At 46.6% G+C, this 13,696-nt stretch overlaps 1 protein-coding gene across 3 annotated transcripts in view; it reads right to left on the minus strand.

Moving 5' to 3' along the window:
• Positions 1-13,696, minus strand: part of PFKM (phosphofructokinase, muscle) — a 43,899-nt gene that overhangs the window by 6,773 nt on the left and 23,430 nt on the right. For all 3 annotated transcript variants that reach the window (XM_058742967.1, XM_058742968.1, XM_058742969.1), the window contains 11 exons: positions 13,480-13,572; positions 7,245-7,318; positions 6,324-6,401; positions 4,506-4,695; positions 4,129-4,294; positions 3,330-3,374; positions 2,796-2,904; positions 2,588-2,683; positions 2,261-2,353; positions 1,521-1,646; positions 304-368 (listed from right to left, as the gene is read on the minus strand). In XM_058742967.1, coding sequence (XP_058598950.1) covers positions 304-368; positions 1,521-1,646; positions 2,261-2,353; positions 2,588-2,683; positions 2,796-2,904; positions 3,330-3,374; positions 4,129-4,294; positions 4,506-4,695; positions 6,324-6,401; positions 7,245-7,318; positions 13,480-13,572 — 1,135 coding nt within the window. The remainder of the gene's footprint in view (positions 1-303; positions 369-1,520; positions 1,647-2,260; positions 2,354-2,587; positions 2,684-2,795; positions 2,905-3,329; positions 3,375-4,128; positions 4,295-4,505; positions 4,696-6,323; positions 6,402-7,244; positions 7,319-13,479; positions 13,573-13,696) is intronic.

The following is a 13,696-nucleotide window of genomic DNA, read 5'->3' on the forward strand; positions in this document are numbered from 1 at the left end:
CTCTTCTCCCAGGCACTGCACTCAGCACGACACGCTGTCCCTTGGCTAGAGAAACTGAAAACCTGGCTGGAACCCACACAAAAACCACCGGATTACAGCAGGCCAATCCCAGGAAGAGCATCCCTGGGACAAACTGTGCCTCCTGGTCACCTCACAACCAGCTCTCTCAGGAAGGAACTGTCACAAAGACAGTAAGAACAGGGAGGGGCAGAAGCTCTTATATTGGGTTTTAAACCATGTCCGTTTTTTGCTCCATTCCAATATCTGATTTCTGTAGCTAGTGAGCTTCCGGTCATTCCTCACCGGCCTCTCAGCTTCATGGCTTCATCAAATTTCCTGTCGTTCATGGCCTTGGTCACATCTTTGGTCTGAAGGAGGAGCACAGCAAGAGTCATGACTACAGGGCAGGGTTCTACACAGCTGGATTCCTAGCCCGTGGTAACGCTGTCTCCACTCTTATGCCTGGATCCTACCCACCATGCCTCCCACCTTTGCTATGCTCCCCAAACATTCACAGAAAGCAGCATCTTTGTTTTTCCTTAATTTTCGGAGAAATGAGCAGCCAAAGGAAGGAGCTGATTCAATGCTCTACTTATTCGAATATTTTTCAGAGTGGAGGAGTGCTCACAGATAAAATAGCATCTTCCTCCATTCCGCAACCTGAAAGTAGCCTCTAAACTGAGTGTATGAAGAAGACCCTATGGATCCCAGTTAGGAAGAAAAGCCGATCCCTGCCGTGTGTCTCCCAGCTGCTGATTTCTGCTCTGTGAACCCGTGCTTTAGCTTTTGGGATACATAGTTCCAAGCAAGGCTGGAGCCTGTCTAGGCTGTAGGTTTCTGGGACTCCCAGTTTGAGGGAGAAGCAAGCCAGGAAATGGGGAGCCAGCCCTGAGCATGCAGGCCAGTCCTAAGAATCAGCCAGACACCTCAGCCCCAGACACACTGCTCTGTGGTATCACAGGAGTGATTCCTTTGTAATAAGAGCCATTTCCTGAGCACCCGGTATTTTCCAGATACTGCATCAGACCTTCTACAAAGCTTCCCTCCGCTCCTTATAGTAGCCCTCAGGGTGAGTGTTAGGAACCTCACGTTATTTCAGAGAAACATGGTCAAGGTAGAAATCATAGAAACATACGAGCTAGCCAGCCAGACCATAATACTATTCCCTGCTTTTAATAATGTTTGGAGACATACTCCGTTTCTTTTCCAACAAAGACATGGCAAAAGCATCCGAGGCTGGATATTATGCGACGTTGGGTCTCACTACTTGGTAAGATGTAGCGTCTCCCACGTTTCTTAGGAACATTTAACAGATGGGGACACTGAGGCTTAGAGAGGGGACAGCTCCTATGCAAAGCCTACTGTGCCCTTTCCTCATTTGACTCTTAACTGCACCATGCTGCCTTCCCATCTCCAACAGGAGTTCCAGTGCCCTTCGAAGTTGGTCTCTTTCCCTCTAAGCTCTAGCTCAAAGACAGGGGCTTGGGCTGTTAGGACGGGGAGCTGAGGTCGGTACTTACCATTTGGACACACTCCATGAGGGGCAGGCGCACAGCCTGGTTCCCAGAGAGGCTCACCACACAGGCTGGGGTGTCTGGAGTCCCTTCCAAAAGTGCCATCACTGCCTCCACACCCATCCTGCTGCCCTGCAGGAACCCAGGGAGCAAAGACAGTCTGGTTCAGGCCTCCCCATCTGGACTGGGCCTGGAGAGCCAGGGCACCTGAGGCCCTTCCAGATCACAGGGTTGAATTGCACATTTAAGGACTACAGCTAAGAGCTTATGGGGCTTTATCTCCCTACCCAGATTTCATCTAAAGCTTGATTCTTCATCCTCTTACCATTAGAATTCTATTTGGTTCCAGAGAAGCATGTCCATTGTAGTAATCAAGGAGATTACTGAGGCTTAATATTCCCTTCTTATTGATAAAACAAGGGAGAGTATTGCCTTCTCTTCTAACAAAAGTAGGATGAGAGGGTTCAACCTGAGTGTCTAAGGTTAGATCTTAATAATTTTACTAATGATCAAAGCTGAGATATTAGTCCTCACTATTTGGAGAGCATATAATTTCCCATCATTTTTTGCAACAGAAGAGAACTCGGGTGGATGGGAATGAGTCAAGGGCCACTGCAGTCCAGAAGCTGGAGGGAGGCGGCATGGCCAATGGTGTAAGCCCCTGTCCTGGGAAGTGGGATTCTGCAGGGGAAGGACAGCAAGTCCTGGGTTCTAAGACGCAAGGGCCACAGAACCCCATGACTTACCAGGATCCGGTCAAAGGCTGATGGTGTCCCACCCCGCTGCACATGCCCCAAGACAGTGACCCGGGTGTCATATCCCAGACGCTTCACCACCAGCTGAGGAGACCAAAAGAGGGACAGAGAGATACAGAGTCAAAGAGAAAAAACAAGCAGAGGCTTAGATAAACCACGATGGCTTAGCCTCTTATCTTATATCTTATCTTCCTGGGAAACCAGGGGGCAGAAAACCTGGGGAGAGATGTACAGAAGGACTAAGGGGAGACTCAGAAGTCACTGGGGAAGGGGGTGGGGGGTGGTGTCCAAGGCCTCTCTGGTTTCATTCATACTAACATTCTTGATGTCTTCTGAGGTTATGGGTTTCCCAGTCTTGTCGATGGCACCCTCAGCCACAATGATGATGTTGAGACGAGAACCACGGGTCCTTGTCTGGTCAAGAACAAAGAGGAAAGAGGTCAGTGGGATGAAACCGATGGAGGGGAAGTGCATCATCAGGGAAACAGGCGAGTGGTTTTTCAAGGGCAAAATAAAGTGCCAGTACCTCGCTGAGCCGGCGACAAAGATGTTCCTCCCAGTCGTCATCCGGTGGACACTCAGGAATAAAAACCCAGTCAGCCCCACAGGAGAGAGAGGTGACAAGGGCCAGGTATCTGAGATGAGAGGCAGAAGCGTCACACTAGGAGCCACGCTCCACAGACTGCCTAACCCATACCTGGCAGGTCTGCCTGTTCCCATAGGTGGTGAAATGTGTGAGGATCTGTGCTTTCATGCTTGGGGTGAGGGTAAGAGCGCCGCTGAGACAGCCTCTCAGTGAAGTTTTGTCCCTGAAGGGCACCTTCTCTTCGTGCTCACCTGCCACGGTGGTTTCTAATCTCAGAGCGGTGTCTGTCCTGTGCACGGGCACACAGGCACACCCTTCCACGCATGGGTACGGGGGTGGGGAAAGGGGGCCATAACCGAGACAAGCGTGGACACCTCTGAATCTGCTATCCCTGGGAGACCTCTTTGGACTCTCTGGGGAAGAGAAGGCTACTGCTGGCTCCACAAAACAGATGAGTGGAGACGGGGATCTTACCCACAGTGCCGGCCCATCACTTCTAGCACAAACGTCCTCTGGTGGCTGCAAGAGACAGACACAGAACCTTTACAGTCCCAGTGTCCTGATGGTCCCAAGCCGCCACCCACATGTAGGCCGCAAAACCTCCCTGGGAGACGCATTTATATTGTTAGACCTCCCAGCAGGTTTCTGGAGAGACCAGGAAGACCCAGACCTAGGTCTAGGATGGCTACAGGCTGACTAAAACATAGCAGTAAAAGGTGTCAGTACTGTGGCTCTGTTCCAGGGAGCAATGGGGTCCAGGAAAGGAAAGAGAAAATAGGAAAAGAAGTGAAGAAGTGAGGACTCGACCAGCATCAGCCTGGAATCCCCTAGGATGACTCTGGCAAACTGTTACCTTCCGCCTCCCATTCTCCCACACTGCCTCCCCAGGCCGCCTACTGAGCAGCAGCAGTGACGGCCTCTACAGTCTACACTATAGCTGAAAGGGTGGCTAAGGTTTGGAGCTCCCTGGATTTGTCTCATGTTGGACACTGATCATTTGGGAGACCCTACAGGTATCAAAGCCCTCAGAGCTACAATGTGGACAGCGGGCAAGACAGTGACAAGGGGCAAACATACGGCCTGTAGACAACAGTGCAATTTCAGGGCTTTAGGGATGCTTCTTCATTAAAGACAGTGTTCCCACCCCAGAAAACGGGTCGTTGGGGGTCTAGAGCCCAAGGGCATTAATCTTCTCTAGACACCCTAGCCCTGTAGCCTGCCCCAGCTGCGATCCTCCTCCACTGCCCCACCTGCCCCCCGCAAGTCCCCTAACCTCTGAGCAGTGGTGGTGATGGCGTCCACAATCTCTATGATCCGGTGCAGGGCGGAATCAGTGCCAATGGTCATATCAGTGCCACAAAAGTCATTGTCAATTGAGCCCACCAAACCCACGATATTCAGATAGCTGGACTTCGTAGCCTCCTCCGCTGTGATCTTACCTGGCAATGAGAAGCAAACCAGGAGCCACCTTGACATGCCTAAAGAGCAGATGACTGGAGAGAGAAGGAACTGCAGCCAATGGGAAGCGTAAGCAATGGCAGAGAAAGGAGGGCAAAGACCTCCCTTTTGTGTCTGGGTGATGATTTCCTCCAATGGGAGGAGAGGGGTGTGTGTGCATGCGCACAAACAATACTTATGACAATGTCTCACCCGCTTTCTGGAGGTCACTCAGTAAGTCACTCCACTCAGAACGGAAGGTGTCAGCCCCAGTGAGGCTGCCATCACCCCCGATGACACACAGATTAGTAATCCCACGCTTCACCAGGTTGTGGGCAGCGCGGAGTCGTCCCTCTCGTTCACGGAAGTCCTTGCACCGGGCACTTCCAATGACTGTGCCTCCCTGTGGGGAAGAAGTAGAAGTCAGCTCTCCAGATGACACAGCCAAATTTGAGCTCGACATGCTAAGATTTCCCCTATTCCAACATCGTGATGAGCTGTCATAACTACCTGGCTTTCTAGGAAGTGCCCTGACATCCTTAAGAGTCATTTGTCCTTTCTAGGGGCATCTGGGTGGCTCAGTTGGTTAAGTGTCTGACTCTTGATTTCAGCTTAGGTCACAATCTTGCAGTTCGTGGGATTGAGCCTTGCCTCGGGCTCTGCGCTGACAGTGCAGAGCCTGCTAGGGATTCTGTCTCTCCCTCGCTCTTTGCCCCTTCCCCACTCACAACTCTCTCTCAAAATAAATAAATAAACTTTAAAAAAAAAGTCATTTGTTCTTTCTAAAGGAAAGGGAAATAATTCTGGCTGAGCTATCATAGGGTCATTCCTATATTCTGCTACACCTCTTAGAAGACTGCTAAGATTAACCCATTTCATTGAAGGCTTTGTCATCAAAGTGATTATCCTCAAGAAGAGCAAAGGAATACATACATGCTGTTGGCTTTTGGACAATCTCCGTCTTTCACATGTTCTTAGAAATGTAAGATGTAGCACTGACTTTAGTCTTTGGAAATTCTCCCCAGTGGCCTGACTTTATTGGATTGTGTCCACACTATAATTCGCAGTTCATCCCAACGTGCTTGGTCATCCCAATGTGCTTTCCCTCTTGAACTCACTGATTTCTAATTGTAACCAGGCCCTGCCAATCCTTTCCCCTTCACTCCTCAGGATCTATGGTGCTCGTGGAAGGAGACACAATATCCACATATTCACAGGAAAAGTAGTTCTGAGTATAGAAAGCCTTAAATCCCCAGGGACTTATAGATGCCCCAAGAGAGGTAAGTATACTTAGGATTTTCACAAATCGTACAAGCTTCTGGCATTCATGCCTTTGGGAGTACTGATAGAGAATTCTGACTCATTTTCAGACCACTTAACAGCAGGCACCATCGCCTATAAAAAATCTTCGCTAAGTACTGCATATTGTATTTCTTCCCATGGATTTTTAGAGGACTGCGGTAAAGAATGGGGGTACAAATGTAATTTGTGGATTTTTCAGTAAATCAGAAAATAGGTATATAATGACTTACGGAAAGTAGCACAACGGGTTATGGATACAATCCGCGTAATCTTAAGGTATTTTTGGAAACTCTAAAAGGCTGTGCTGGTTCCTTCCTCCCTTAAACAGTGTGGTTTCAAGTGACCTTCTCACCATCACATGAGGACCAGCAGATTTCAGCTCTACTTCTGGCTCTGGCTCCAGGCCTCTGGGAAGGTTATTTTCCTGGCCAGACCCTCCCTGTGACTCCAGAGCAACTCCTGCTTACGTGCCAGTTCCTTAAGTCTTGCCTGTGACCTTTCCATAAAGAGCAAACTGTCCTGTGACCGCACCCCCACCCCCATGCCACCCTAGGAAACCAGGGTGATGTTTTCAAACGCAAAGAGTAAAGGGCAGTCGTGGCACCTCTCTCGTCACAGAACCCTTCACGTCGAGCCACATGGGGGGAACTTGAGCAACCATGAGGCCAAACCAGAGTGGGGTGGGACAAGGACAGGACAAATAAGGAACAGGAGTCCTCTGGAACATACCAGCTGAAGCATCATCGAAACACTCTCCCAGGTGGCTTCCCTGATGTTATCTCCACCATCCACCAGGCCTTGATAACCCTGTGGAGCACATTACACCCATTCAGCTTCTGCTAAGCCAGTTTTCCCTAAACCCCCACGAGTAGGACAGGATCTCTGGGAAGCAGTTCTCTGAGAATCAAGTCATCTCCTCCCATTTTTGATCCCTGGATGCCCATGACACTGTCATATTTAACACAGTCCCAGGAAGAAGACATCAACCTTTCAATACCCTCTTCTATTTCCCTGCAATCTCAAAAGGTCAGGATGTCCTTCCTAATATTTCATCCTAATTCTTCTTGCTTCTGGTTTATCCCATGTCCTCCAATCTGCTTTCCCGGGGAACTAAATAGCAGATAGTTTTCATAACAGTAGAGGGAAAAGAGAAGGGTGGTGGAAGAAGGGCAGGAGAGAAATGGGACTTGAAAAGATACAATTTAGGAGAAGGCAGATAAACCTTACAGGGAAAAGAGTGGGCAAAGAATGAGAGGGAAGGGAGAGAAGGAAGAGGAGTTAGAACCTCAGAAGGTACAGCAAACTGCAGAAATCTGATGAGACTTTGTTCTTTCCAAAGGCTCTGTCTCAGGACATACTAAATTTTCTCTGAAATACTCATTTCAGCTTCTCTCTTTGTTTTGGTGGAGGTAAGGGGAAGAGAGAGTTACTTCTTCCTTTAAATTGAACGGGCAACATGAGGACCCCATCTGTAGATCCCTATATCCTACCATCATTACTGGAGACTGGAGTCGGGGAGAGACACTCTTAGAGACAGGGAGCTGAGATAGGTCAGGCATAGCATGTAACTGGGAGGTGAGGAAATAGGAAGTAAGGAGGGGGGAGCATAAAACAGAGAAAGAATGATGGAGAACAAAGTAGAAAACCAACCTCATGGACAAAGAACACACGGGCACCAGTAAAGATACCAACTCGAACCACAGCCCTGACAGCAGCATTCATACCTGAAAGGAGGGAAGCAAGACGACAGGAAGAGGTTACTCCTGAGAAAAGCAGCCTGGACTACAAGATATCTCAGTCCTTCTCTTAGGCTTTTCTCTGAATCTAGAATCCTCTTCTCCTCCAAGTCTTCTGGCCTCCCCCGCAACACTAAATTATCGTGTTCGGTGTTAATGTAGCTCCATATACCTCCAATTCATCTCCCTTCCCTCCCCAATCCCATCTTTCTTAAGACCTTTCCCTGCCAGGGCAATCCGGGGAATAATAATCTTGAATGCTTACAGTAGGGTTAGACACCGCTAAACGCCTGTCAAACCTCATCTCATTTAATCCTCTCCACAACCCTGAAGTTACCTCCATTTTACAGATTTGGAAACTGAAGTTCAAAGAGGTCAAGGTCACAGAGCCCAGTCTCTCCACTGGGAGACAATCAGGACTAAAATTAATTAGGACTAAAACAGAGGAGAGCCTTTCCCCTCTCTCCCATGTTAAGTATTCTCCCTTTCCGGTAGCTACTCAGTGACGAGAACTGTCTTTTCTGAGAGTACTGTGGAGGAACCACCCTGCACAGCACACAACACAAGGGGGAAGCTATAACGGCCTCTGTATTAGAAACAATGCTACTGATAATTGTGCTGAGCAGAGCTTCCCCAGTGAGACATGGAACACATACCTGGGTCTTGATCCCGGTAACCCCATCCTGCCCTGTCATGTGAGAAGGGGCTCATGGTGATGCTCAGGGAATCTCAGAGCCCTGATAGATCAATTTCTTGTGAACCATTTTAGCCACCTGCCCTCAGATACCCCAGAACATTTTTTTGTTTCAATCTACAATCTATTCCTAGGGTCCTTAACCCTGCCTGGAGAAATATCATGTGCCAGTGAGCACTAGAGAAACCAGTAATTAGAAAAATCTGCTAAAATCCATCATGAACTACTGTAAATTCCAAAGCTACCTGGAGCAGAATAGAACCAACAAAACCAAAATGTCTATTTTGGAGGGTTTTTTTCTGCAGGCTGACGAAAGTTGGTGTTAGATGACTATAAGCACCAAATCAAATTGAAGGCCCATTCACTCACTGAGCAAATATTGACTAAATACCTACCATACTCCAGGCACTATCTAGGCACTAGGGAAACAGCAGTTGAATGATACAGTCTAGGGATGCAAAGATACAGGAGACGGTAATGGTCCTCAAGACTTGTGAAGAATATAACATGGTTACAATATGGATCCCTATGAAGGAGATTTGTACAAAGCGCAGTGGGGACAAGGAGAAGGAGCATCCAAGCTGCCAGAAAGGAAGTCAGAACAGGTTATACAGAAAAGACAACATTTGACCTGAGACCTAAAGGACAATTTCCTTATAAATCTTTTATGTCAGGTGGACACTTTGGGGGACAGTGCTCTAGGCAGGAAAATAGCACAAATAAAGGTGAGGGTCAAGAAACAACCTTAGGTAACTGGGTATTACAAAGGATAAAACGTAAGACAGGAAGTGGTGGGCAGTAAAGCTTCAAAGGTAAGCAGGCACCTGTATGCCACGTGAGGAAGCCTGGCTCTTATTCTGTAGGCCAGGATTTGATTGGGGATCCATGGGTGATGGTTTCAGGAAATCCATGAACCCATGAAACTGTATGAAAAGTTTTCTGGGCACGGGAATTTCCTTTGGGAGAAGGTCCACAGCTGTCATTTGATTCTTAAGGAGGTCTTTGGCCTAAAAAACAAAAGTTGCAAATGATGGAGAATCTCTGAAGAATTTTGAGAGTGGAGAGACATGACGCTATCTGTATATCAGAAAAGATCACTGGTGGCAATGTGGAGGACGCTGGGATAAGATGGCTCTCTGGCAGCCTAGACAAAATGAGGGCCTAGACTGAGAGAGTGGCATTTGGGACAAAACAGAGACACTGGACAGGAGGCAATGGGGAAAGAGAAGCACAGCACTGTGGTTAGATTTCAAGGTGTTGGAGAAGAAGATGGAAAGGCCCCATGACTGACAGGCAAAGAGTAAGACTGAGGTGCAATTAACTAAGCAGAGGCAAGTTTTGATTCAGGCAGGTAGGGGTGTGGATGATACATTCGTATTTGGAAATGTTGAGCTTGAAGTTCTTGTGGGACACCCATGTGGACTGGGAGAGATGGTCTCACAAGAATATGTAGAATTAGAATGGGAAAGGCAAGGAATGGAACGCTGAGGGAAACCAACGCTGAGGGAATGGGCAGGGGATGATGGGTTCCATGAAGGAAACTAAGGAGCAGCAAGAAAGGCAAAAGGAAACCCAGGTCTTAGCCATGTCTTGGAAGCCAAAGGGAACAGTTTCGAGAAGTTGTAACACTGCCAAATGCTTCCAATAATCGATCTAAGATAAGAACGGGAAGGTTGGGCTTGCCAACAAGAGGTCACTGGTGAGCACTGCTGTCAAAGCCCACTTCCGCCGTCACTAAGGCAGAGTCACATAAGTCTAGAAGTCTAGGTTCACATCCTCAAACTGAAGGAATCAAAATGGAAAACTCTGTGATGGGAGCAGGCTTCTCAGAAGCTTTAGGAAAAGCCTGCGTGTCTGAAAAGAACAAAGTCAGGGTCAATGCAAAGCCATCAGTGCCTTAGTAAGGATAAATCAGTAGGTCAGAACAGAAATGAAACTATTGTTTATTTATTTTCTAGACTTTCACAATGCCTGTGGGCTTGTCTATTGGATACCTACAGTTCTGGAGTATGAATTTGTAATCTTAAGAAATAAGGAAAAAACACTCTACTGAAATTTATAGGTTGGAATGCTGTTTCCTACTCCTAAGCTGAGTAAGGGTAGGGAGAAAAGATTTAAGAAAAACAAATGACTTAAAAGGTTTTAAGTACAAAGTAAACAATAGATGGCAGGTAGGAAATATCCAAATCTATTGGGCAGAAGAAAAATCCCACAAGAAAAGAAGATTCTTTCTCTTCTCTCATCCCTTTTTACCTTCTTACTTCAGTCTTGTCAACCTCCAGAGGTCATCCTGCCTCTAAGCTGGACAACTGTTTTCCTAGAAATCAAGTTTTAGGACCCTAATTGTCCCCTATACCTGCATTTCAAACCCCCCAGTTCCCTAGAATTCACCGACCAGGATGTATACACATAACTTATGCTAGGGAGTCCCAGTAATTCTTTGGGCTCTCCTACTTAACATCACTGGCCTATTCTGGCCTCAGACCAGTCCTGGCCAGGATCTCCTTAGCTGTACCATGTTGCCCTAAATAACTCTCTATTCGCAGCTGTCTGACTTGTTAGAAGCAAGACGAAGGATAAGATTACAGGCACCACCCAGGGGGTATTCTGGGTACAGCCAGGAGGGGCTCTGGAGAACATCAGAAGCACATACTTTGGAGTTTCTAATTACAGCCTGTAGGCAAGAGGCTTTGGGGAGAACTATGGGTAATGAGTCTCTATGACATGAGATAGAAAAAACTAATAAATGACTTGGTCACTATCTTTTTGAAAGCAGATGTTAGAAAGTTTCTACCTTAATTGAACTTTGAATAGGAAAAAAAAATCCTTTAATTCCAACATGAAAAATAAATGTTAGATCTGAATTACACTTCTGACAAATATGTAATTAATATTATGAATCCTAGAATAGCAATCCAGAGAGGTAATAGAATCCCTGTTCCTGTAATCCTTTAAAAACAGGATAAACATGTATTTGGAATGGACTGCCCATCTGAAGGCAGAGGGCTAGAGCGATGACTGAGATCCTTTCCAGCAGAATAAGCCAATGTTGTGTGGGCAAATGTGGTATGGTTTAGCAGAGCTGGGGCCATTCCTGGACTGGAATTTGTATCTACTCAGCCCAGTTTCTGAGCTCAGGGTGTCTGAAATCTGGCCTCTCTTCTGCTTTAAGAGGTTATTGGCTTTGCTAAGCTCAGGGAATGACAGAGCTGTGGCCTCTGTGGATTTTATAGAACCCAACCTTCACTTTCCCATGTGGCCCACAGCCTCTGGGTTAAAAGTCATTTCTGTGCCCTCTCCCTCGGAGAACTGAAGATCATTAAACCTATCACTGGGCAGGCCGCTACTTTATTTGAGCTGCTCCTTTAGCTGAGACCTCTCAACTCTACTTTGAGTTTTCTGCTTTGCTTCCCTGCCTCCCTTAGTTTCTTCCTGTACCACCTGCTCACATGCACCTGTGATGTTATGTGGCCTCGCAGTGGGATATTTCCCTGGGTACACTGTGCCTGTCACAAGATCCCCTAGACCTTGGTCCAGCTGGCCCTCCAGAAATCAGCTTATGCTAGCACCTGCCTCCAAGAATGATCTTCCCTTAAAGCAGGTGATGGTCCCTCTAAAATAAGAGGGTTTCTGTGCTCAGGATCAGAAGCTGAAAGGGCTCTGCTGCTCTTAGACCCAAGTTAAATCCTAGCTCTCTCTCTCTCCCTCTGTCTCTTTTTTTTTTCCTCTTTCCCTCTCCAGAGAGCCCTTCTTTTTCATAAATTCTTAACTTTGTATGCCTCACTTGGATTTTTAGCAGGCTCTTCTTGCTTCACTTAATCCAATTTCACAGGCCACCCTACCAAGGTTTTAGGATCAACACTCAAGAGTTTATGGAGCATGGGATTCTTTCCAGGAGAGAGCAGAGAAGCAATAGAAAAGCGAGGTCAGCCTCAAGTAGGGCTCTGCATTCCTAATCTGGCCACTCTTCCTGAACTCAGACCTCTGTGCCCCTCTTCCTAAGTGTCCTCATTCTGGCATCCTCATGTTCATAATACATATCACAATTACAATTAAATATACATTAGATAAAAAATATACTTAAAGCCTAGATTTACTAACATATAATGAGGATCATAAGAACAATGTGTAACTTTTTCATTGATGTATCCTTAGTGCCTGCCATCCTGCTTGAAATGCAGGTGCTCAATAACATCCTTTGCATTTAACTAAGGATACGTTTATATAGCACCTACTTTGTACACCAGACACTGTGGAATGAAGAATTCATTCAATGAAGAGTTCAGTCTCTTGAAATCTACCTTCTCTGTGAACTCTTCCCTGGTTAATCCAACCAAAGCCTATCTGTTCATTATAGAAGTGGGTTCTACTTGGTTAGGCACACTTGATTCTTGTTATTTATAAGCCTTACATAAGAATTCCAGTAATGTATACTATCTTTTCTCCTAAAACTATAAGTTTCCAAAGGAAATTAACTTCTTCACAACATACAAGGCAGGGCTCTAAGCAAAGTGGGTGATTAACACAAAGTTTAGGAAGCCTACAGAGAGTGGTGCAGTGAAGGGGAGACTGGCTGAAATCTCTTTCCTTCTCTATTTTTCTCAGCACAATCTCCATGTCCTGGTATCCCTCTCAAAGAGATTCTGAAGGTAGATTTCAACGTATTATGAATTACAATATACAAGATCATCAGGAGAAAAAAAAAATCACACATTCCCTATCTCCCACTTCGTTTTTCCATATACCTGATTTCCCTGACTTCCAGGCTTCTGGGACTCAACCCAGAAAGGGGTTCTCTCTGGCTTTGCTTTCTGCCCCCGCCCCCACCTCGCCCCATGGGTCTGTACCGATTAACTGCTGCTATTCCTGCTTATGCGAGGGACGAAGGAATGGAAGAAGAGGAAAGGCCAGAGAAAACTAAGCATGAAGCAGAACTGTGCCCAGTAGAAGGAAATGTGCTGTAGGAGTGTGGTGCCGGACCCTGGTTGGTGCAGAAACTCTACGTACCTCAGAGGTAACACCTGAAGATCTAGCTAGGGCCCACCAAATACCAATTTCTGCATCTCCCCCTTTCCCCACCATTTTCAATGTATTTGAAGTGAATCCACCTACTGCTTTCTCAACAAGTTTATCTCTTTAGTCTCTTTCTTCCTAGTGATGCTTGAGAAAACACCAGTCTTTTAGGTACCAAAGGAACAAAATGGTCCCAAATCTTCAGAGAAACTTGGAAAGAAGTTTTATGAAGATTTGAGTAAATTAAAGTAGAGGAAATAATATCCAGAAGCACTTGGGGACTTAGACCTGACATCGGGAAAGCCCAGGATTCCAGTGTGAATCTACAGCAGGAGGACATTAAGGACAGTTCTATTCTACAGGCTAAGGGAGTTAAGAAACTCAAAAGGGCCTACCAGCCATGGTTTTTTTGTCCCTCCCCAAGCAGGGCCTTCCTCCTTACCTTGGGCATCTCCACCAGAGGTTAACACGGCGATGGCTTTGCCAATCCCCAGGGTTTTGGCTGCATGGTGCTCTTCATGGGTCATGATCCACTCTAGAATTGAAGAGCACGATCAGTTAAGACACAGGTGGATTGAGGTGCTCAGGAAATGGCTCTGTTAGACTGGCTAGAGCCACCTCAGTCAGGCTCTCCTACTATACTAAGTCTGAGCTTTGCA

Source organism: Neofelis nebulosa, chromosome 8 (assembly GCF_028018385.1).
Source record: "Neofelis nebulosa isolate mNeoNeb1 chromosome 8, mNeoNeb1.pri, whole genome shotgun sequence".
NCBI classification, from domain to species: domain Eukaryota; kingdom Metazoa; phylum Chordata; class Mammalia; order Carnivora; family Felidae; genus Neofelis; species Neofelis nebulosa.